This window comes from Struthio camelus, chromosome 3, assembly GCF_040807025.1.
Source record: "Struthio camelus isolate bStrCam1 chromosome 3, bStrCam1.hap1, whole genome shotgun sequence".
Classification (NCBI taxonomy): Eukaryota; Metazoa; Chordata; class Aves; order Struthioniformes; family Struthionidae; genus Struthio; species Struthio camelus.
Genome location: NC_090944.1, coordinates 61,229,166 through 61,254,042, shown reverse-complemented (window position 1 = coordinate 61,254,042; position 24,877 = coordinate 61,229,166). Strand labels below are relative to the sequence as shown.

The 24,877-nt window shown below is 42.6% G+C and overlaps 1 protein-coding gene across 19 annotated transcripts in view; it reads left to right on the top strand.

The window, feature by feature from the left end:
* The window catches only part of FYN (FYN proto-oncogene, Src family tyrosine kinase), a 142,654-nt gene that overhangs the window by 106,463 nt on the left and 11,314 nt on the right, over positions 1 to 24,877 (top strand). For 16 of the 19 annotated variants that reach the window (XM_068938077.1, XM_068938073.1, XM_068938075.1 and 13 more), the window contains 6 exons: positions 1,298 to 1,401; positions 6,092 to 6,241; positions 9,371 to 9,535; positions 14,422 to 14,601; positions 16,590 to 16,666; positions 16,768 to 16,921. In XM_068938077.1, coding sequence (XP_068794178.1) covers positions 1,298 to 1,401; positions 6,092 to 6,241; positions 9,371 to 9,535; positions 14,422 to 14,601; positions 16,590 to 16,666; positions 16,768 to 16,921 — 830 coding nt within the window. Of the gene's footprint in view, positions 1 to 1,297; positions 1,402 to 6,091; positions 6,242 to 9,370; positions 9,536 to 10,015; positions 10,172 to 14,421; positions 14,602 to 16,589; positions 16,667 to 16,767; positions 16,922 to 24,877 lie in introns of all 19 variants that reach the window. The other 3 variants (XM_068938081.1, XM_068938080.1, XM_068938079.1) reach the window with 1 other exon arrangement.

Genomic DNA, 24,877 nt, shown 5'->3' with positions numbered 1-24,877 from the left:
GTAAAGACCCATTAGTGCTGTACTTGAAGGAGATTTGAGGAGATTGTTTTGATTGATTGCAGTGATTTTTCAGATGACTTGTATCATTTTTATTTCAATTCTCAACTGCACTGATAAATAATTAGGTAATTAGTAACAAAAGAAGCGCAAGCTTGGCGCTTTTTCAATGTCAAAGCAAAGGAAGAAAACCTAAAAGAACGCAGGTCTGCTTACTTTATTTGGGTGTCAGCTAAAGGTGCCCTTGCTTTTCCTGAACCAACTTGTAAAAATATTTACAGTCAATCCGTGTGCAAACTGTCCATTAAACAGGGCACATCATTGTAACAAAAATACCTTTCACACCGTAGGATGGCTACAAAGTGTACGGCAAGCAGTATGATAAGGACATAGCTGTGCAAAACAATGGAGCGCTGTGGCTGTGTGTGTGTATCCGTATTATTTCCGGTATCAGAGTTACACTGGGGTAACACTGGAGTTACACTGGGGTAGCTTAGATATCCGAGCAGGTACTGTAAAGCAGCGCTGCAAAGCATGGCTGGTGGGAATCTGTATGTTACTGAACGAGCTCTGTAGGATGCCTTGGATTCTGCTCTGGGGGTACTGTTGTCTGTACTTCAGGCTATGTTTTCTATAGTTCATTGACATTATGCTGATAACTAGGTTATAAGGATTCCAACTGTCATCTGAAGTGGCTCTGATTTGGTTGGTTGTGAAACATCCCCCCCCACCCCCACCCCCCCAAAAAAACCCCAAACCCTAATTAATTGCTGGAGGAAGGAAAAAGATACCGAAACTATAAAAGCCTTACAGAACCACGATAAAGTGGTTGCATGTGGTCATTCTACTGAGTTTTTGTACCTGTACTGCAACAAAAATATTGACTACTAATAAATCACTATGTCAATCAAATATGTAGTTTAGAACAACGTCTGTAAAAATACTGCTCTTCAGCAGCAAAGCATTTTTCTCCCTTCTTCCTTGTCTCTTCCTTCACTCCCAAGTCTTGCCCACTGTTTGCTAAAATATGGCTTTTGTGGTATGACACCAAACAAGCATTCTCCACATCTGCCAATTACAGACTTAATACAAGTGCTGGTATACAACATATACAACATCTACTCCACAAATCTGTCATGTTACCTTCCCACCCACAGTAAAATGGCCACAGTATGACAGTAGTGGTTGAATATACTTGAGTAACCGTATTTTCCACAAATAGTCTACCACGTCTGAGCTTTGTGACATTGCCAAGTAATCTTATGTAGCATTTTCTTACTATTTCTGCTGTTTCCCCAAGGTGGTACTTTGGCAAACTGGGCCGAAAAGATGCTGAGAGGCAGCTGTTGTCATTTGGAAACCCGAGAGGTACCTTCCTTATCCGGGAAAGTGAAACTACCAAAGGTATGCTGGCCAAAGCTATTCTAACTAATAATTAGTAGGTATAAGAGAAAAATTATGGTAGGTTTGTAAAATACTGTGTTCAGGGGTACCAAGGTAGAGAAAAGTATCATCTTGCATATGTGTGTGTTAGGGAATTAGATGTCTGGACATCCCAGGTTTCGGAGTGTTCAAGGCAGAAAACAACGCAAGTGCAAGCCGTGCCGCGCTCAGCCCGTGGGATCTGCAGTACAAGTTAGGCACAGGCAGGTGCTCTGCTCTGCTGTCACGCTCAGAGCACTAAACTGTCTGAACAGTGGCGCTGAGGATACTACAATTGCAATGGAGTTGGAGGAGTCAGGCCATTCAGAGCAGCATCTATGGGCTGCAGGAGGCAGGCCTCCTGGTGTCCCTGTTAGGGTCCAGACAGGGCCACCTGGCTTACTGGGAATACATACTGGGAATCTGCAGTTTAATTTGGTGAAAACTGTTTACTTCAGAACAAGCAGAAAGTCTGACTCTTCTTGACTGTAAAATGTAAGATAGACTTGCAGGGAGGGAGATACTGGTTATTGTTTTGGGAAGACGGTAAGGAGAGTTTTCTGGTCTTTTCTCTTCAGGAAGGATCCTTGGAAAAAATTAGCAGTTTTTAATCCATAGAGTAACAGTGAGAAAACTTGAAAATATTTCCAATGAATATGTTCTGGAAATATTTACTTGTATACATTCTGTTGAGGTGAAGTGGAAAGATGTATTGTCCTCCCCTCTAAAAATATTGCAGGAGCTCTATCTTTATTGGTGGGTCCGTCCTTGCTTTTTCATTTTGTTAATGAGACCTATCGGTTTCTTCAAAGCATCATCTTTACAAAAAGATCTCTCTAATTCATATGACCATTGAGGAGAAAACATGCAACTAAATGGAAACAAATCTGACAATTTCTCAACTGACCAGCAATGTGAAACAATAGCTGGGGGAAGCATAAGTCACTAGAATTCATTCCATGGAAATTCTGAAGTCTAATGATGGTCCATATAATTGAAGCACTGACTTTTCAGTGCTTTGATCAGAAAACGCTGTCGGCTAGAGTTGGCATCCAAAGTGGTTGGAGTCCTGGCTGGTAAAAGGACTTAAGGAAGAGAAGCACCACTTCCTCCTCCTGTCCCTATGACATATCTTCAGATGCTGTATTCTGTCATCTAAAATTGTATGGTTTAGAATTTTTGACTCCTGCAGTCACTGAACTGTCCCTTCGTTGTACTTAGTTCAGAAGACTGGTTATCATGCAAAATCGGAATCAACATGCTGCAGTTGCAGATGACTAATTTCCCATCCTGTCACCCTGCAGCTTCTCCATACCTTAGCTAGCAGCAAAGCATTTCTCACCAGGAAGAAGATGTGCTCTAACTTGCTCTCTTTTTTTGCAAATAACCTCCACCTGTTCGTTTTGTCCAACTGTTGTTGTTATGCACGTGAGGAGCAGAACTTCATTCCACTCTATACAGAGTTTGAAAAGTCACTAAAACAGGCATGCTTAAAAACATCCACGACACCTTTTCTCTAAACCGTGCTGTGTCACTTGAGTCTATTTTGACCTTTTTTGTGCAGTGATAGGAGAGAGATTTTGCAGGCGGGTTTACTTACCTAAGTCAGGTTTTTTCTAGGGCTTCTTTGGAGAAACAAAAAGCATTGGGGAAATGGAGTAATCCGTCATGGATGTGCTTATAACAGCAAGCTTAATTTCTCTGCTCTTGAAGCTAAGGCTTTCTACATCTTCAGGCTAAGTTGGCATCAAAGCCACTGGAAAAAGAAAAACATGCATGCTTTTTGTCAAAAATGCCCATTTCCTTTCTCATCCTTGTGGTGTCTCTGGAAATACGTTGTTAGAGGAAAACAGAGAAACGTTGTTGATCACGAGAGAGAAAAAAGCCAGCTGAGAGAACTGAATGGTGCATTCTCCTGTAAGTCTCCTCAAAATGCTTTATTCTAGCTAGTCATCCTGGGCTTGAGGTAGGAATTGCTTTGTGACCTAGAATTGTCCCCTTTGCTTTAAATAATAACAATAATAAAATTAATCAAGCTTATGGTAAATGTATCAAAGTGGACGGCTTCCGCTTGAATTTAACCTCCCTCGATCATGCTTGCCTTCTCCCCGTACTTCGAAAACAAATCAGTCAGATCTGGCTTTTCATTTTTGCAAAGCCTGACTACCCAGGTACTTCATCAGCTCTTGTGTGTATAATCCTTTGCCTGATTTCAATCTCCATCCCCCTGTGCTGTTTGTTTTCAGGTTTTTTTTTTTTTTTTAAATTCATTGATACAACGCACTGCTGTCTGGTATTTCTATCCAGCTTTATATTATGTGTATCCCTTATATTTGAATTTATCAGCAGATAATAACGAATAGTCTAAATAACAAACAATCTAAATAAATGAATAATGAAATGAATCTTGGTTGTTTTTGTCCAGACTTGAACTAAATCTGCAGTCCTGCAACTTGGTCTGAGGTCAGTGGGGGTCCACAAGGGGCCACCCACGCAGATCTGATTGCAGAACTGGAGCCAAAGATTGTTTACATTTTCCTAAAGAATCTAAAATACTGATCAGATAGGCAGGGAATGTGACTAAGAAAATACAGCTGTTCTTAGTGCATCAAAACTCACAAATGCAGAGGTGGAGAACTCTGCCTGGAAAATTTTGGAAGCAGGATGACAGTGCACAGCCATCAGTGTTCGTCCAAAACACGTACAAGATTTGCCTGCAAATCCCGATAAAGCTCCTAGCTTAGAGAAATGTACTTACTCAGTGGGAGACTCTCCTCAGAAAAATAACCTAAAAATGTTTTTTCTACACTAAGTTTTTTTTTATTTTTTATCTAAAAATAAAAAGCTTTTCACTTCTTTCGGAGTATCTCCCATTCACATAAAATAGAGTCATGCATGTAAGTGCTGGCTCTTTTCCTCCTATTTAGAGGGTAAACAACAGGGAATTTGAGAACTCCTTGGAGTCTAGGGGTGGAGGAGTTTTGTTTGCTGCAGCTCCACTCAGTGGCGAGCTGTTTACCAGTGTGATCTGTTGCATTTTAACATGTTCAGAGAAGTTTTAGAGTGCCATAAAATTCTTGCTGGAGAGAATCCAGTAACAACATTTTATATCAGGAATCTCAGCTGTGTAACTGTGAAGGTAGCTTAAGCCATTTTATTTAGATGGAGGTGCTTCGGGGAGATGTGACTGTCCAGTGTGTCAAAAAATACAGGGGGTTTGGAAAAGCAGCCGTCAGTGGTTTTTGCCATCAGACCCGTAGGAAATTATCCCACCTTCCAGGCAATCCAAAATTATCTGCTGGCAGTTTTCTTTTCCTGTTCTTAGCTGAAGTGGTTGCCAATGAAAGCAGTCCAGTCTCCAGAAGGGGGGCCTTCCTGAGATCTCTGCAGTTGCCCCAAGTATTTTCTTTTAATTTCTGCATTACCTTTGAGTAAACAAAATATCCTTCTGACCGTGAGCAAAGACGTCTTCCCTGCTGCCTTTGAAACAACCAAGCTTTCGCTCAGAAAACTGCATTACGCTGTAAAATGTGGTTTCACCTTTGAAAACGTAGAGAACCAACATGTGGGCGTCACTGTATCTGGAATAGGATTCTGCTTCATATTAAGACACCCAAATGTGCGGCTCCCCATGGAAGCGTCCAAGCTCCCTTTACAGTCAGTGGAGAGGTGGGATTCACTTCAGCTGCCCACAGCTGAAGACACCTAGGGTTCAAACCTAATTCCGCCATCAGTGTGTACAGTACCATTACAGTCAGTAGAAACGAGGCTGGGATTCAGTTGCCTTAACAGCACCAGAAACTTGTGTGTGGGCATCTGCACCAAGCCCGTAGCACATCTACAGAGGGCTACTGCTACACCTAAAACCTAAATCCAGCCCCTAAACTGAATTTCCATTGCCTGAGCATGAGTATTTGGAGCCACCATTTGAAATGCCTGATGGTATCCAAGGCATTCACATGGTTTGGATAAATTCGACACCTGTGGGAAAACTACTGCCTTGTGAAGAGGCCAGGCAGGATGTCTCACATGATGTCTGACATGGCATCTCGCATGGCTCTGTGTTTGAGCATCTGAATCCCACCAGTAATGTCTAGTGTTTCTCCATGGATTTGGAAAGGGAAATGGGTAGTTCGTGCAAATCTTCTGATGCATGATGTTTGCGTGGTGGGGCTTTCTCCTCCAAAGACTGTGACATGCAGAGTTTGTTAATTTGGTTGTTTAATGCTTGTAAAGCAGTTTGGGATCCATCTGGGTAACAACACTACATAGATGTGAAGTCATTATCTCCACTGGCTCCCATGAAAATCTTGACATTTACCACCCACTGGCATTTACCTAAAGTACAGTATTTGCAGTGTAACCTGACACTTAAGAGTGGGAAAAGTAAATTTAACGACCTGAAGCAGTAAATGTTAAGATGTGAGTTTTCATTTACCCAAAAGACCTGATTTCTTTCTAGAAAAATATGGAAGAGGCATGGCATGAACACCCTCAGATTTCTGTGACACTTGCTTTAATTATGTTGGATTCACTTGTTCTTTCTCAGTGTAGAACAGGCATTTTTTAAAGCAATTTCTCTTTTATTTTATAAAAAATGACTGGCAAGCCAAAATCTTTAGCTATCTGAAAGGTACTTACGATTTTTTTATTCCTCTTTCTCTTGGAATAGGTGCCTACTCCCTGTCCATTCGTGACTGGGATGATATGAAGGGAGATCACGTCAAACATTATAAAATTCGTAAACTTGACAATGGTGGCTATTATATCACAACTCGGGCACAGTTTGAAACTCTTCAGCAGCTGGTTCAGCATTATTCAGGTAACTTTTCAAAAAAATACTGAGCGCTCTTGAGAGCTTTAAAACAAAAATGTTTGCTTCTGTGCTCTCATATGTATAAAATGTCCTGAAGAGTCTTTTGAGCTATATCTCTTGCTTGTTGTAATGCATTATCACTTTCCCATTATAGTTATAAATGGCTTTAAGTGCACAGCAGCATAGCTTTTCAAAGGTAGCAGTCTACTCAGGTAAAGGTTTTGCCTGCTCTGCCTTTTCAAAGAAACCAGAATTACTGAATTTGACTTGCAGATCTGAAAGCATGAATTCCCTGTGTGTAAGCGAGTGCTAATATGTACCCTTTTGCAGCATAATATTGCTAATAAAGCATTTACAGAATTACATTGTGGCATTCAGTCACTTAAGGCAACAGCAGAAATGTTTCCCTATATTACTTGACTCATATTTTCCCATTGAATTTGTGTTCGATGTGCAGAGTATTACCATTTAAATTATCAGCAGTCTCAAGTGGGTATTTTTGTATGCATATTGTTTGTCTCCCACTCACACTCACCTCCATTTTTTTTTAATTCCTGTGATTAATTCCTGTGATTAATTCCTGTGTTACACACTATTCAACCAAAAGTGCTGTCATTGGGAACTGGTATACAGTAACCTAGGACTTAAAAGCCCCCCAAACCTCTGCACAGGTTCACTGGTTCTTACACAGAAGACTGCCATACTTCTCAACAGTTCATTTTTAGAACAGAAGTGTGAATTTTTAAATTATTATTCTTTATTATTTTGTCCTTCCTTTAGCTTTTCATCATATTAACAGGTAACCCCACATGCTCGCTGCTTAAAAACTTTTCATAAATTTTGCTTGGGAAATCAACTTCTTTGTGGGGTGTTTTTTCTGTATCCTTTGTATTCTGTCTGCTATATTCTTATGCTGCTCATACTAGACATCTGGCTGTCTTCTCCGCCCAATTTCTGATGGGTGTATGCTGCCTGGGAGAATTTCTAGTTGTTTCTGGTGACTCTGCATTAAACTAAGCTAAATAATGTATAGAAACTCACATCTAAAGATGTTAGTTTTCATCTCCACTATACCAACTTTCTGGGTCTATATCAACTTTTGGTATATATCAGTCTGTGGCCAAATTATTTGGGTCTTGTATTTTCTGTGCACAGATGCAGAGACAAATCAGGTGTGGAAACAGTGAGTTCTGCGCAACACAGGGGCATGATTAGTAGGATCCAGGTAGGGTCAGCTCAAGAGAGATGGTACAGACCAACTCCAGAGGTTTCACCTGCAGCCTCCCAGGCCTAGGTAAACATAGTAGCTCTCGTTCCATGCCCAGCCCTAGCTGACTCCAGGCATAAACAGTGCTTCTAACTCCTCTGTGCAGGGTTTTGGATTTTGGGAGCTATAATAGCTCTAGCACAGCACCTTGTGGGTGCCTAGATTTACCTCGGGGAGCGCAGCTCAGAGGTGCCCAAATGCAGAGATCAGCGTGGTTCCCTGGTGACCGCTGCAGAGACCAAAGGTCAGTGCCTTCACAGCAGGACAGGTATGCTCTGCAGCCCACTTTTCAACTCTCATTCCCCAATTGTCCAGGCTTGAGGACCCCTCCTGTCCAGGCAGCTGGGTACCAGGATCTCCAGGAAGACAGTGTACAATCTGGTCTCATGTAAGCAGTCCTGAGTCAGGACTCGGAAGTAGAAAGTGTATATAGACACAGCCCAGGTATCCCTGCCCTGCGCTCCTGTTGCATTGCAGACTGCCCTTATTATCCAGACTTTCATGGATGAGATTTCCAGATCAAAAGTACTGAGATCGCCAGGATGTGCTGACATCAGACTGAAGTCCAGTAGCAGCATATTTGAAGTTACAGTACCATTCACCCATTCCCTAGCAGTAGAAGGCCTTTCAAGAAAAAACATTACTCTTTCATGTGCAGCCTGGTCTTACTGGAGCACCAGCATGCCAAGTTTCTGTTTCAGTTAAAGGAAACAAGAAGTTCTTAAAAACTCCTAGTGCCTTTCTGCAACTATCCAAATGCATAAGGAGGATTTCCAGGTATTTCCTAGAATACAAGGTATTCTAGGTATTATTTTGAGTCCCTATCCTAACGTTCCTCTTAAAAGTATCTTGAAATCAGACATGCTCAATAGTCAGCTCATCTTTCCAGCTTTGTGGTCTTTGTCGCCTTGTTACAGGAGACATAACAAGGTCCATGTCAAGGTGTCTATAGGGACTTTCCCACCATCCCACAACATTTGTGCGGAGGAGGTAGAGCTTGGTGTTGCAAGAACTTTGACGCTTTCCTGCCTTGCGATGCTGAAACAAACTTCTCAGCTGCCTAGAAGGATATCTTGAACAGGAGAATGAAAATTATATTTGAGTCTCAAATACAATAGCAATTCTCCTCTTTGTCCTGCTCTGCTGCACCTGTTTTAAAGTACAAATTGCTCTGCAAGCTTTATGATCCAGTCTGCCTTGTGCAGCACAGTATACTATACAGCAATAGACATATAGCACTGGTTTTAATCCTGCTAAAATATCTTGTGATTTCTGTCACAGTTCAGTCTTCTGGGAAGCTTTAGAAGGGATAAGTAAAATGAATCTGCCCCAACGGTGCGGGACTGGCTGCGTACACTAACAAAGATCTGCACTGTAAAAAATGTGAGAAACAGTCTTTCACAGAATACTTAGAAAAAATTGTGCAAAAAAAGGACTGCCAAATTTTTGTTGATGTGATTTTCAGATAAACTGAATCTTTGCTATGGTGCTTTGACTCAGTTTAGAAGCACTCCAGTTTGTGGATTACTGATGATTTTTGAAAAGTTGTACTGTATTATACTATACTAGTTACCTAGGAAGTTGCCTTAAAGCAGCACTGTGGGAGAAGGGAAGTCCTGAGTCCGCATGAGAAACCACCGATGGTCACCTTCAGTTTAAGGCTGTGGAAGCAGAAGCTAAAATATTTCCTGTTCTGTCTCGAATGAATATGTTTCAGTGTTCAATTTCTAATCTTCCAGGATGCTTTGTGGTATGCAACTAACAGCTGTTGTGAGTAGCATTGTTTTTAAGCTTACTGTTTTTGTTTCATGTCACACTTTTTTTTCTTTCCTCTTCTGTGCTGTTGGCTTCACTTCTGGCTCCATCAGAGAGAGCTGCAGGTCTTTGCTGCCGCTTAGTAGTCCCCTGTCATAAAGGAATGCCAAGGCTTACTGATCTGTCTGTCAAAACCAAAGATGTCTGGGAAATTCCACGAGAATCCCTACAGTTGATCAAGAGACTGGGAAATGGGCAGTTTGGGGAAGTATGGATGGGTATGGAGCAAAAAAATTATTCTAAAATAGCTCTCTGTGTGGGGATTACAAGATGGAAGGTGAAAGTGTAGGACATTGTGACCCACCAAAAAAAAAAAAAAAAGGTGCAAAGCTCAAATTATTAGGAAAAATGCCTTGGGAATTATGTCTCTGACTCTGAAATCCTTTCATCTTCAACTTTCACAGTAATTGATGGGAAAAGAAAACTGAACTTTCATGTTCCTTTGGAAGGTTTCAATTTTGACAAATTACTACAGTCTTAATAATAAATCAAGGCTCACACAGTGAGTCTGGTAATTATACCGAGGAGCCTTTTCCTGCAAGCTAGCAAAAAAGTCCCTGCCTGCAGTATCCAAAAATCAGTGTTTGCAAGTGAACTTTACTGCAACACTGAAAGACAAATCACCTTCCATCTTTCTCAATGCATGCATTATTTTGGATTATAAGTGTGTTTTTTTTTATTAATTTCCTCTCCTATAGAGAAAGCTGATGGTTTGTGTTTTAACTTAACTGTGATTGCTACGAATAATACCCCACAAACTGTTGGATTGGCTAAAGATGCATGGGAAGTTGCACGTGATTCATTATTTCTGGAACAGAAGCTTGGTCAGGGGTGTTTCGCTGAAGTGTGGCGTGGTAAGGCAGAGAATATATTTTGCTTTGGATGGATCTTTTAAGGCCCTCTTGACAGAAATAAACATTTCAAATAGAGATCTGAAAGCTAGAAGATCAGAGTAGTATGAAATGTTAGTCTATATCGCCTAGTACAGTCAGACCTAAATACAGTAATCTATGTGGATGGAAACTTTCATTTGCACTCACTGGTATGAGGGTCTAGTTTTAAACTTCATTAATTGCAATGGGTTTATTTAGATGACTACACAATAGTTAAATATTAAAATGGGAGCAACACTAAACCCATAAAGCAGAGTGGCTAACCAGAAATTAATGTTAAGCAGACATTTTTCTTTCCTCATGTGTTTTAGCATTGATGGGGTCAGCCCTTGAAAATGCTTCCATCCCCTCCCCCGGTTTAAAAAATAAGGGCAAGTGTCAGCAAGCTAATATTGTCAAGCCAGCTTTCCCATGCATCCACTTCATAAATTCTGTTTTGAAATTTGTATATGTGGCAAAACCCAGTAACTTGATATAGAGACCAGGGACAATAGAGTCAAGACTTGCCCAGCCCAGCTGAACCCACTCTTTGAAGTCCAGGAACTCTGACATTTTCCAAATCCACTGACATTGTTTTCTGCACGCTTGCCTGGTTTTCTTACTACTCCCTTCTCCATGAGCCACCTTCCTGACTGTAAATGACTGTAAAACAATAGCAATTAAAAGACAGATAAATCTTAGTGTAGTCTTAGCACTGAAACACAACATACTGGTCACTTCATGAAAGGTGTACTCATTTTTTACAGCAAATTGCATTCTGTATAGCCTCTCTAAAATGACTGATGAAAAAAACCAGCAGCAGCACTATATGTAGTTTCTTTACTTGAAGGTCATTTGGTGGACCAGTTTGGTCATTCTTTTTGCTGCAGTGACACAAAAGAACGTAAAACTAAAATAACCAGTGGCCTGTCCGGGGTGTTTGCTGCTATTTTCCATTGCAAGGCTACAGCAAGGAACATGCCAGTACGTCTGTGAAGTTTACAGAATGTGGCTGACCTGTTGCAAAGAAAACTGCCTATGTTCTCTGTTAGCATCCCAAGCTAGCTGCAATTTCACCTTCTTGTTCTCCATCTCGAATGCATGTGAGAGATTCAAGTTGATGTTAATTCTTAGTGGTCAGCTTTGTATGCCACAGATCTTAACTGTAACAATAAGCTAAATTAGCAAATGCAATTTTAAAAAAATCTGAACTGTGAGAAATAAAATACCAAGTATCGGTCAGAAATGCAAAAGTTATTATTACAGTAGTTGCATTTTTTTCTTAAAGTAATATGTAGTAAAAATGTTAGTAGTCCTGAAGCATTACCAAATCTGAATAGATTAATACATTAAAAATGAACTAAAAAATGCATTAAGTAGTAACTAACTACCAACAGAAGAAGTTCAGAAGAAGCTCTCTACTAGTGAAGGTTAACTAATTTTCCAATGACAGATAAAAGTACTAAAGCACAACAAGAAAATTTTATAATTTAAAGTGAAATTTACGTGAGAAGGTGAAACAACCTTTCCACTTGATTTTCTTTTTTTAAGTAGAGAAAGTCACAAAAGTATTGTTAAAAAGGAGAATTACCGAAAGCACGTCACAGTGATAGAGTGAGTCTTGCGGTTTTTATTTTGGCCACGCAAATAGATAATACACAATTAATCAGGTTTAACACGCCAAGTAAAATCCTAGTTTATTAATGTCAGTGACAAAAGCCCTGGTGTCTGTGAGACTAGGGTTTCATTCGAGGTTTATACAATTTGTGGTAATTTTGCAGAGTGACTGCCTGAAGGTACTCTGTGGTTCTGTTTCTCAGTGGCCCCATATGAAACATACTCTCTTTCACACATTAGAGAAGCCTTTGGCCAGCCTGCTTAAAACCAGAAGGCGAAGCTGTATCCTTCCTGGCTTATACATTAGTGCCACTGAAGTGAAGTCCTGCTTCAGCTCTGATTTGAAGGACTGAGCAGGCTAAGAGCTGAGGAGTCTGCCTCAGGTACCCTGAGCTAGCAGTAGTGGTAGCTCAGGACATTACTCTGCCACCGAGGGAGGTCACAGCACCTGACACTGAGCTGGCGGAAGAAAGACAAGGCTTAGTGAAAAACAAAATTTTACAGCCCACTTTTGGCCGATACATATCTCTTAAGCACATAGTATGTCGCTGCATGAATTGCCCTGGAAGTGAAAGACGACATACCCAGTGGCTCCCAGCCACTTCTCCTCTGTCCTTGACTAGGCGAGATGGCAGTTGGGAATTGACTTTTTACACAAAAGCAGTCCAATTTGGTTGTGCTCTGGCAGCTTGCAAAAAGCTCATGATCAAGTTATTTTGGCTCAGCCAGTTCCTGCACAACAGCTGAGCTGTGGTAACGGGCTGTTACTGTGCTCTTGACAAGTTCCAAATACGCTTATTTTACATGTTACCTCTGTCATTGACATCTTCAGTCACAGAAAGTAGACTTAAGTCTGAGTCTTCTTGTATTTTGTAGGCCGTCTGCAAACCTCACACTCACGTGCAGAGGAATAAATTTCACCCAATGTGATTAACTGCTGAAGCCATTTAGGGTTGTTCTCCTGCCTTATTAAATAGCCGTTCCCTATAAACAGATCATATTCTATATGAAATCTTTGAGATCCAAATTAAAAGAATTCCACAGCCACACTTTCACAGTCAGTGCTTTATAGAGAGCCAACAGAGAGAGTGTAGACTGCTTGTTTCTGTGTTAGAAGTGATTTCTTAGTGATTTCTTTTAAAAAAATAACTTTTTTAAAAAATAAGCATTCACCATTGCTTCTGTTGCTTTTGGCTCCCTATTAATATAGGACAGTGGTTGTGAATTTATCAGTAAAAACAATCAAGAATTTTTCTGAACAACCGTAGTTCTGTATATGCCCATCCACTCCAAAATGCTGTATGAAAACACACCATCTTGAGATGTTTTCCTCAGGTTTTCTGCCAGCTCACCTAGCAAACCGCAGGGGATCCTGTGCTTCCAGGGTTGATGGCTTCAGCCTTCCCTGCTGACTCCTGGTAGTTCAGGGGTCCCATTCGAATCTGTTTCAGCCCCAGCCCTGAAGAAGGGTTCTGGGAAACCTGGGCAAGGGACAGCTGAAAGGCACTCGGGAAGTGATATTTCCACCCATTTTCATTTTCTTTTCTTTCCCTTCCCACCTGCCCCACTCTCAAGAAACCTGTCATCATAGATAGATGTTTATTTCTTCCTTTCCTGTCCTTCCTCTTCCCCCTTACAAATACCTGAGCGAAGCCACACCACTTGTGGGAAGCCCTGAGTCAGTGTTGCCCAGCTCTCGCCAGGTCCTTGTGCAGGCCGTCAGGGTCCAGAGCGGATGCCTGTGCTTCCCACCGGTGTCCCAGGGCTCTGCGCCCCAGCACTGCCGGCCTCTGCGGCTACCAGGCTCTCCCACTCCTGGGGCCAGTGCAGCCAGCCACACGGACAATCCCACAGGAGGAGGTCTGCAGGTTTCCAGTAGCAGAGCAGTATGCTCGGCTGCGTTGCCCCAGAGCAAGGTATTCCAGAAAACTTGGTTAAATCATGGCTGAAAAGTGATGCGACTTGTTCATGTCCTTGCTAACCACAAGTAAAGGAGCAAAGCAAACTGGACAAGAAGCACCTAATTTTCAGTCAGCAGCTGCTGGGCTTCTGGGGGTGAGGAAGGGAGAGGAAAAGACACATTTCGTTTTGGAAACATGCCAGTGTTTCTAAAGTGAAATCAGTTCAGAATTTGTTTCTTGGGAATTTTTCACAGAATGTTTTTTGCCCTGACTCAGAATAGAAAATGTTAAAGTGGCTTGCAAATTGAAAGGGCTGGGTTTAACCAGTTCTGTTATCCAAATCTGTGACTGGTGCTGCGTTGTTTTCAGCAGTAATTGCTTGTCACCGGGGAAATATGCGAAGACGGATTTCAACAGTATGTACTCGGTCCTGTATTTCTTACTCGGAGAAGGTTTCCATCAACGTCGGTGGAAGCGTTGTCTGAGTAAGATGAGGGAGATTGTGCCCCAATGGCAACGGGAGTATTGTTTTTGGGAGTATTATAAATTATGAGGGAAAGGTGGGAGGAATATAAATGATGAGGCAAAATGTGAAACCACTTTTAAAAAAAAACAGTAGTAAGTGTCGTTGCTACTTTACTCTTAGGTTACATTAGGTGTCGGTCGGAAAAGGAGCAGGAGATGGTTAACCTAACTAAATATCTGTGCTTGTAGGTACGTGGAATGGAAATACTAAAGTGGCCATCAAGACTCTGAAGCCTGGCACTATGTCTCCAGAATCATTCTTAGAAGAAGCCCAAATCATGAAGAAGCTAAAACATGATAAACTGGTCCAACTTTACGCTGTGGTGTCTGAAGAACCCATCTATATTGTCACGGAGTACATGAGTAAAGGTGAAGTCAGAGCTGCTGCCCTTGAGAGCAGTATTTTTTTTGGTCAAAGCTATTTGTAGATACAGAGAGGGGTGCAATATGATGCATGAACAGTATGTGTAAGGAAGGAGACAGAGACTAGGAGACTAAATTCACTTCTGGCTTCAGAAGAGTTAGGAATTCAGCTCTGAACTGCACCCCAAAAACTAAAATCCCCTAAATGTACACGTAACAGAAAATTTATGCCAGGTAGGGGGAGGGAGAAGTAGGTACAGCTTAAGTGTTTTCAACTTCCTCAGCCTCTAAACCTCCCTTACAACTGGAGATTTGCATTTTCTGGATTTGAATGATATTACATAATGCTTCCTGATATTCTAACTTTTTCTGGCACTGGAGAGTTCATATGGCATCTTCTTTCAGTATTTACTTCTCAGCCTAAGATTTTGCTTTCAAAAGCAAGTCTGAGTTGTGAAGCATATACCTCACCTCTCTGATCACAGCTTAATTTTAAGTCTGCCCCATTTATCATTTTAACAAACGGTTTGCACGTGTGGTTATTTTCTCCTTCCCTTCCCTCCTCTTTCCTTCCCTCCCCTCCCCTCCCCTCCCCTCCCCTTTCCTTCCCTTTCCCTTTCTCTTTCCCTTTCCTTTCCCTTTCCTTTGCTTTCCCTTCTGTTCTCTTCCCCTCCCCTCCTCTCCTCTCCCTTCCCCCTTCCCCCTTCCCCCTTTTTCTTTAAGGTACTTCACTGGTTACAATGTAGTAAAATGAGAAAAGGAAAACTTTGAGCTCCATCAGATCTCCAGCAGGGGTGCTAAGAGTAGAGCAAAAAATCTGCTTGTTTTGGAAAAGCAGCTGAACCAAATAGGAAACATAAGTTCTCACAGGGTAGTTTCATTGTAGGCTGGAGGATACACTCTCAGATTCTGAGTACATTTTTTCAGTCTATTATTTGGAGTTGATTTGTATTTTCCTGGCAGGTGCCTGCCCACCTCCCTCCTCAGAGGCATCCAAGTACTGACTAAGTCACACTTTGGTCGTATGTCTCAGTGTCAAGCATGTGCTTTTTCCCCTTCTGAAAATCTTTCTGAAATACATGGTTTATTTTGGCTTAGTTTACTAGTTTTTACTGTACCATTTTGCATCTTTGTTTCTGAGCTTGAGGCTGAGGATTTATCAAGGGAGAAACGCCTAATCATCTGTCTTTTCCCCTTGTTTATTAAACCATTTGACTGACCTTATTTAAAGGAGACTGCTCCACTTGTCTGTTTAAATACACACTAAGTACAAGGTTGGGAAGGGAGCTATGGCATCCTAAGCTTTTTTAAAAGTGTGGAGAACCTCCATGCTTTCCCTTGCACAGGGAAGGCATGTGCATACTGCTTTTGCTAAAACCACTTTTGTCTGATCTCCGCTTTGTCTTCCTCAATTTTGCGTAGCAGTCTTCTGAAACTAATGTTTCACACTATGTTTAGTTGCATGTTACCTAAAGAAGAATAGCTACTAATTTTTATCTCCTAAGGAAAATTAGTCTTTATTAATGCTAGCTCCTTTGGGCTTACTGGGCTTCCGGCTGACCTTTTCTTTGGAGTAGGTTGAGCTGAGATCTGACTTTTTCCATAGCTTGTGTGGCTTGGAACCGAGCTGATGCTTTTCAGCTAGCTGACGCCTTTGGAGAGCAGCATTATGTACTTTAAAAGACCGCTGGCACACACAGAATTAAGTTAAGAAAGATCAACTTTCTTAGTAATAGTCAGGAACATTAAAAACAACTTTGTTTCTTTTCACTGCAACTGTCTTTGGACTAGTGACATCCTCTTCTGCAAGCCGACCTTAAAGCAGAGTGAAACAATGTATAATAGAATTTTAAAATATTGCTCTGTCTTTGAAGCTGTTCACTTGAACTCAAAACATTTCTGTCTTTGATATTGCATATAAGGTTTCATATCCATCCTGATGAATAGTCATTTTTCCCTAACATTTCTGTATTTTTTCAACTTTGCATTTACAGGGAGTTTGCTAGATTTCTTAAAAGATGGAGAAGGAAGAGCTTTGAAGTTACCGAATTTAGTGGATATGGCAGCCCAGGTCTGTTCTCAGAGTAATGAGCATAGGTATATGTGTTTCATAGCCCATTTATGTGCAAGTATGTTTTTAAATGCACCGATTGTGTTTCATGCTTCTAACAGGTGGCTGCAGGAATGGCTTACATTGAGCGAATGAATTACATACACAGAGATCTGCGATCTGCAAACATTCTGGTGGGGAATGGCCTAATATGCAAGATTGCTGATTTTGGATTAGCAAGACTGATTGAAGACAATGAATATACAGCAAGACAAGGTAGATAATGCAGCAGGCATAGCATGGAGTGTCATTTTTGTTATGGGAAAGAGCAGAAAATTGTTTTGAAAAAATCTCTCTCTCTCCCTCTCATATGCTTTGGAGTTGCCTTCAGTAAATCCTGAACTCGTAATTAGCTGCTAGCCCAGAATTTTACTGGTCAATGCACATCCTAAAGAGAAGGTTTTATTTGGCTGTCTTTCTTTGTTTCGTTTTGGTCAGTTTCTAAAGGAAAGATGATGACTGTGAGCCCAGGTGGGTTAAGTAACGCTAAAGACAAGATCCATAAGAACAACAATATTTTACTTACCACCTTAGAAACCTGAACAGGAAACCCGTAAAAGTCTGTGCCACTATAAGCTATTTATTTGTTAGTGTGTATTCTAATATTTACTGAACTGCTGTGCTAGTCTTACCTTTTTTTTTTTTTTCCAAACTGGTCAAAGCAACCTATTCAAGACTTCTGCCTTTATGCAATAGCACTGTCTCTCTGAGAACAGTATTTCCTTCGGGAACTTAAAAAATTACTTTGATAGCAAAGCCATTTGCCAGTGCCACACAGACTGCTGGGCACAACCAACCACTGATATGCTATAAAAATATACCAGAGAATATTAGAACTTTTTTTAAAAGCATGTATTTGTTCAGACTGAGCCATGACACAGGCTCTTTGTAGTTAGTCATTCTTTACAAGTCATGCTTAGTTGTCAGATGTTGATCCAAGTTTGCAAAGCTACAGTTTTATTCCCTCTCTGCTGGCAGTACATTGGTAGCGCTTGCTCAATATGTGTCGGTAAATACCACTCCGTCCCTTTTCAGTTCCAAAGCCAGCGAGTGTCTTATTAAACCATGTTGTATGTCATCAGAAGGTAAGGTCAGTTAAGTACTCCATACCCCACATTTACTCCTTTCTATTGCAAGCTGCTTCTCTTAACCAAAAGTCCCTGTTCTAGCATGGATTTTGTCATTAATTCTTAGGAAAGAGCTAACCTCTTTCTGTAACTTTCAGGTGTTGACAGAATGAGCCAGAGAGTTTCCGGAATGCCTTATATGTCCCTGGGAGCAGAAGCTCTCATGCCGTTTGCACCACTCTTAATTGCTTTCAGCAGTACCTAGTCACAAAGATGGGGAGCATGGGCTACATCCATGCTAACAGTCACCTACTGTGTGTTCAGACAGGAAGGCCTGATTATTTTGTGGTGGCCTTTAAAGAACCTGTGATAGATATTAATGCAGAGAGTTAACCAGTACTGATTTGAGCCTGAGGGTAGGAATTGTTCCTTGCTTGCAAAAGTAGTCTTGTGTCATTCTCTCTAAAGCAATAACAGTGTCTGCGAGCTCCGGTAGACAGAAAGCTGCTTGCTTTGCCTTCCCTTGTGTAAAGCAAGAAGAGTTTTGCGTGAAAAAAGGCAGCCAGATTCAGTCTGTAAAATGGCTTTGAAACAGTGTTCTATATTATCTCAATTTTTGTCTGTTTTACTGCCATGTTTTTTATTCCCTTTGGAAACCGTCCAATGTATAGTTTGATATGACTCATTATTTGTTTTAAAATACAAGTATGTAACCTACTCCTGGCCAGATCTCTTCACGCTCCTGATCCCTAGGAAATCCTTTGATGCCATGTTTGCTTCCTGGTTGAAATCTCTCAGAATAGTTTCGCCCTCTTTACATGTTAGAAATCTTTGAAACTCTGCCTGGCTGATGTTGTGGAGAAGCTTAGTTTTTAGAAGACAATAAAAATTGCTGAGTTTTGGATGGGAAACCTTGAGCTGCAAAATGTGAAATGCCAGGACTGGCAGGGGAGAGGGAGCATAGACGTGGGTATCCCCTGCCCTTCTTCAAATGTGGAAATCACTTGTTTTGTGGAAAAAGAGTCTGGCTGGGGAAGGAGGAGTGGTTTGGCCTTGAACCTGTGTGGCTGATGGTAGGAGACACGAATCCTGCTTCTCTGGTGTGATCTGATTGTGCAAGTTTGGAGAAGTCACCGTTCTGTCCTGCAGAGGGATGGATCTTCCCCTTGCTGCAGTCAGACTGAAGTCCCTCAGGGACAGAGAATGCCTTGAAGTAAGAACTCAGAGGGTTGTAATTATGGACGTCTCTTGCGGTGTCGTTCTCTCCATGGGTTGAGGGACAGGTTTTGTGGAAAGATTTTCCTACTTTTACTAATTTTTTGACTCCTCCTTAATCTGTAGCTTTGGTTTTTTTGTTTTGTTTTGTTTTGTTTTGTTTTTAACCAAAAAGGAGTAATCTCACTTCACATTTCACTGCAAGTAACCTGGCTTCCAGCTGGACACCCTAGTACCTTTAGCTTACTGAGGAAGAAAAATGGCTCCTATGATTCCACTGGAATCTTTCTTTCATTGGAATTCAATCCCGGTTTGTTTTGTTTAGCCTCGGTTTTGAGCATTGCTTGGTGGAGACCACAGTATCAGAAGGAAACGGTTGCCTCTGCTTGTTTCCCATGACCTATTACTTCAGCCTCTGAGGGGATGCATCTGGGGATTGCTCTGTTTATCTAGCTGACTACCGCCTCGGTGGGAATTTTGACGCAGGAATAGAGCCTGGCGAGCGGAGGGAAGGGGGGCGGGGAGCGCTGCAGCCCCGCAGCTCCTCAGGGAGCAAAGAAATGTTTTGCCATACAAAATGTGACGATTAAAGCCGTGGGTCACTCTCTCCTCCACAGTCCTCCGTCTCACGGCTGAAGCGGGTTAGTACGGAGCTTGTTGTCGGAGCAGAGAAGAGGTGGTTTCTCCAGCCTTGCTTGATCTCCTGCTCCCTTCCCCCACTGTCACTTTTGTCTCTATTTAAATATTTTGAAAGGAAACAGATGGGGATGCTTTGAGCCCCAGTGGGTTAGAGTGCAGAATTCCTGAACCTGTACGGGTATTACTTAGCCTGGTGGTAACGTTTCACTGACCGGTTTATTTTCTTTTTGGTTTGAACAAAGGAGACCTGACTGCTCCTGATTTATAAGAGGTAAATAAAAAGTGGTTCGTTGTCTGCACTGCCGTTTCTCAGCAATTGGCAGGAAGGAAAGAGATGGTCACACCACTAATGATTTAAAGTGTATGACTAGTAGCTATATACAGCCATTAAATAATACAAAAAAAAGAAAGTTCTTGGCTTGTAATGAGCATTTGGCTCCTCTAGTTTTAGAGGAAGTGAGTAATCAAAGGGGAAAAACATGCCTGTTGAAAGGACACCCATTTTAAAGGCTACAGTGGGGAACTGTATTGCAGCCTGCACCATCAGGGCTTGGTACTTTTGACAGTTGCTGTTGCATCATCTTTTCTCCTTGCACGGTGTCGAGCGTCACTCTTGTCTCCTTCCATCAGTGAGGATGCTTGCGTCCACCTCGGCAGGCAAGTCTTAAAACTCCAGCTCTTCTCTAGGACAGAGAGAAACTTCCCGTCACCTCCGACACAAGATGGATATCCCCTGCAGTTTTGTTACCCTTACACCAATCTGGTTCAGAGCTATGCAGCGTTTTGGCCAAGCACATGGCATTTTTGCGGAGAGTGCTGGGCGCTCCACAGAGTTGCTGGGGAAGAGTTGTTACTATTCTAAGCAGTAGCAGCTGATACAAATTTAAAATTGCCTTTACAAAAAAAGAGCAGAGTTATTTTCCAGGCCATGTTTCTACAGCATACACTGGCAGCACTTGCAGTAACGCTACTCCAGCACACATGAAACAATAAGGATCTTTCTGATGCCTTCCAGACAAGTCAGAGCTATTTCGGGAGCTCTGGTACGTGTTTGTAAACTTTCAGATCATTTTTGCCTCCTTAACAGTTAGAATTGTCTCCTTCCTGCCCTGCAAAAAACCAAATGATGCTTCTTATTTTTTTTTCCTAGAAATGAGTGGGGATTTTTTTTTCCTCCCTCCGTGCTCTTGCCAGTCCTTTTGTAGAGACTTGGCCGCCCGTTCGGCAGCTAATCAGATCTCTCTTGTTTGCAATGGACTGTACTGCAGGCTGTAGCGTCCGGGGCTTTGTTCTTGCTCTTTGCCTGCCGTTCCCGGGGCCCGCAGTGGAGCGGACAGGCTGAACGACTCTTATTTCTCAACAGCAAACCCCCTGGGGTCCTGGATTGCTGATACACTCCTACGGCGATGCCATCTGTTCTGCAAAAAGAGAGTGTGACCAGGTCAAGAGGAAGCACGAGGGGGAGAGGGGCTGCGTTCAGACCTGCCCTTCCATCCCTCGTTTCCCTGCTTCCCGGGGTGGGAGCAGCCTGCCGAGCCTGGTCCTGATTTCTGATGTTTTGCCAGGCTTGTAATTTCATGTTAGTTCTCACAACACAAAAAATGTAATTTGCGCAGTCCCTCCCACACAGCACTCATCATCGCCTACCACGACTGAGTCGTTTCCTGTTACAAGCCTGCTTCAGTGTTTAGTTTCTACCTTTTGCGGCTTCCCTTTCTCAGCCCCAGCAATTCGATGCTGAACTACATTTTCTCTGGTTGCTGACCCAAGAGCTCCCGTGGTTTATGGGTCTTAGGGCTTGGGGTGTTCAGCTGGGATAGGTTTTAAGGTGCAAGAGGTAGCAACTTCGTAGCGTTTCCTGAAATGGCATCATTAGCAAGCTGGCAGCAGCTCTAGGGCATGGATTTCAGAGGTTTCTGCTCGATAGAGATTTAGATTTGAAAAGCGAAGCTCCGAAGGAGCTTTCCCTAGCATCCGAAGAATCCAGGCTGAGAGTTGTACGTCAAGGTCACTCACTTATCCCAGCCCCCTCTTGCTCTTTATCATCACGCAACCTGCTTGGAGCCAAGGAAGAATTAAAGCAGGGGCACTGATTGATTTTCCCAGAGAAGTCCTCTTGGGAGATAACCTGTGTGAATGTCTGGGCAGAGCAGGGCAGAGATCCCGGGGCTAAGTCTGACTAAAATCCTCAGAGGTAGTCCTGTTGCCCTAACAATAGATCAGATGAGACGCTTTGGATTATTGTTTTATGCTTCCAAGCAGTGCAGAAACCCAAAAAAGGCCTTCCCCGAGCTGAAGCGTTTTGAAAAAGGGGTGGGGAGAAAAGCCACAGATTAAGACCTCCCTTTTGGGCAAAGACAGGCCATCCTGACCTAATGAATTTAGAGCGTGATCAGTTTATAGGCATCGAGTTACTGACCTGCTAGTTTGTAATAAAATGGGTTCATCCGTTCCAGCAAAAAAAGAGACAAATCCCCCCACTGACGTAAAATATGCCTTGGAAGTAGGAGATAGGCTGCCTTGTCAGCTGGGGTAATTTGGCTTATCAGATTTATTAACGTGCTTGTCAGTAGTACAGATTTTATCTGATGATCTGATGCTGTAATTTTGTTTTCAGCACAAATTCAGCTGGTTTAATAAGCTGCTGAGAACTGGGCGGGGGGGGGTGGGTGTATTTTTTAATCAGTGTATTGGGAAGAGAGGGAGTGCAGAGACTGCGTGTCGATCAGAAGCCAGACTGAGCAACTGGAACAGCATCTGGCCTGTGTGAGCGCCTTGTACAGCAGTAGCAATCAGGAGGCTTTGGAGTGGTGCTCCACACATTTTGGGTTTTTTCTGTTTTTGCAGAAGTGCACTGTGCCTTTGTCCCCAGTACCGGACATTAGACGGGAGGCAGCACCTTGGAGGGGATCCACTTTAGTCACAGCAAAGTGTTGCTGTGACGGTCTCCTACAAGCACTCATACACACACACACGGTGGCATTGTTCATGCGGTAGCAGTGGTGCTGCCACCTGTTTGAGCTCCTCTGGAAGCACACAGAGCTTCTGATGGTGCTCTAAAAGTGCTTCTCACCCTTGCTGTTGCTTATCCTTGTTTCAAGCAAGCTGCGTACCATCTCTCTCTGTTACGGCTGTGCGTGCATTGTACCTGCAACTGTGCAGGTGGCTGGCTTGGTGCATCCTCACTGGTCTCTGCTCTCCCCTTACCAATGGCTCTGCCATACGAGTGCATTGGCTGTTTTGGACCATCTAGCTTCCAGCATGTGTTGCAGGCTTCAAAAACCATGAGGCAGAAACCTGCTGGTGGTCTCTCTGCCAGCCTCTCCTTCCCTTCCTCCCCTTTCAAACCAAAGTTCAGGAAACACTGCAAAAATGAGCATGTGACTTTTGTATTAGTTGTTTCAGGCAGACAATCGCCTGTATCAGAGGCAATATGGAAGTGTAATGAGTAGTCATGCTGCCATCAGAAACTCCACGGTGCAGACTGTTTGTCTTCTCCAGCAGCGCTCATCATGTCCCATGGGGTTGGTACTGCTCTAGCTCTGAGGAAAACGGATGTGCTGGAATTGTCCCCTCTTCTCGCCTCTTTACCTTGCTTGTCATCTTCCCATGGTCCCTCAGCATACCACATATTCACCTCCTGGTGCCACACTGCCAGTAGATGAAAAAGATAAAATTAGTGGAGGAGTTGGTCACAAAGGAGCTTGAAGAAATTTCTTTCTTCCAAAGATGAGCTCTGGGTGATTGCTACCTTTGGATCTGATTATGAAGCCCAAGGGAATTAAACCAGGGTTGGCTCAGCTTCTCAGAAGAAGAGCTGAGCACGGCTGATGATTGAAGAACTTGCTGGATAAAACATGTGCAACAAATGAACACACAAACCCTCACGCTTGGCCATCTCACCCACCACCAGCCAAAGTCCAGGTCTTCAGGCTGATAGCCAGCCTGGAGCTATTCCTTCAGCTGGCATGGTATTGGTGTACTATCTCAGCTGTGTATATGAAAGAACAGAGGGACATTAGTCCGCGTATTCATAATACGCCTGCCGTGGACCACAGGCCCAGGGAACATGACCTACAGATACATGCAGCTTGCACTTTTTCCAGGGATTGGCATGGGGTTTGTAGTCCCAGGCCTTGCCAGTGGTTGAGGGAGCCACTTGCCAACCCCTGTGGCTGCTGGTGTTGCTGAAGCCAGGTGAAACTACAGGACAGGGGCCTGCCATGGCAGGCTGCTGCAGAGCTCTCAGGCATCACAGCAAAGGTGGATTTTAAGAGAAGATGAAGCTCTGCCAACTTTGAGTGTTGTAAACTAGGACTGGTCTCATGAACAAGTAGCGCAGGTAAGGGAGACTAAGGCCAAAGCTGAGCACCTGAATTTTAGCTCCTGCCTTCATATTGACTAATGTAAATATAGAACAGGTTGACTTTTTTGAAAGTGCATAGACATCCACAAATCCTTCAGCACCTTTGGAAATCTAACCTTTGATATGCTGATGCTTAGCTAGACTTAAGTTCCTAGCTTCAGGCGTTAGGGATTTGAAGTGTTGTCCTGCGTCTTTTAATTTTAGCAGGACCTATTTGAGCAACTGCAACTCGCGCAAGAAAATACATATTTCTCTCTGAGTAGCGCTCTGTCTTAGGACGACTTACATGTAGAGCTGGAAAGCTTTTAGCACACCTGATGTTTTACTAAGTGAGGGAATGAGATTTACCATGTCTACTTTGTGCTGTGAGCCCAAATGAGATTGCAGCATACAGCAGAAGCTGTGAGCGCTGAATGCAATGGCAGAGCAGGAGCAGCAGGGAACTGTAAACAGTGGCATAACTTAACTCTGAGACTGATTTGTCCACATTACAGTTTCCACACTCCTCCTGAAAGCTCAGGGAACTTTTATGGGAGGGTGGTGAGAAGTCAAAATCAGTATGTTTCAGAATTCGAGTGTGTTTGTCGCTAGGGATCAGCAAAAGGCAGTGCGACTCTTTTGCTTGTATGCTAATACAAGGCGTCAGGGAAATGTCTGCATACTTTTTCATACATACTATGAGTTAATTATTACCACAAGACTTTTCTTTAAAGTTATACTGAAAATCTTTTCCCTAAGAAAACAGTAAATGATTGGACAAGCAAATAAGTCAGTATTTAAAGGCTTGTTATCGTACCATCCTTACCACAACTGGCTCCTGCAAGCTCTATTGATGGATGAGCACATTAGAACTGCACGTATTTAAGGCGCTGTGGGCTTTTCAGT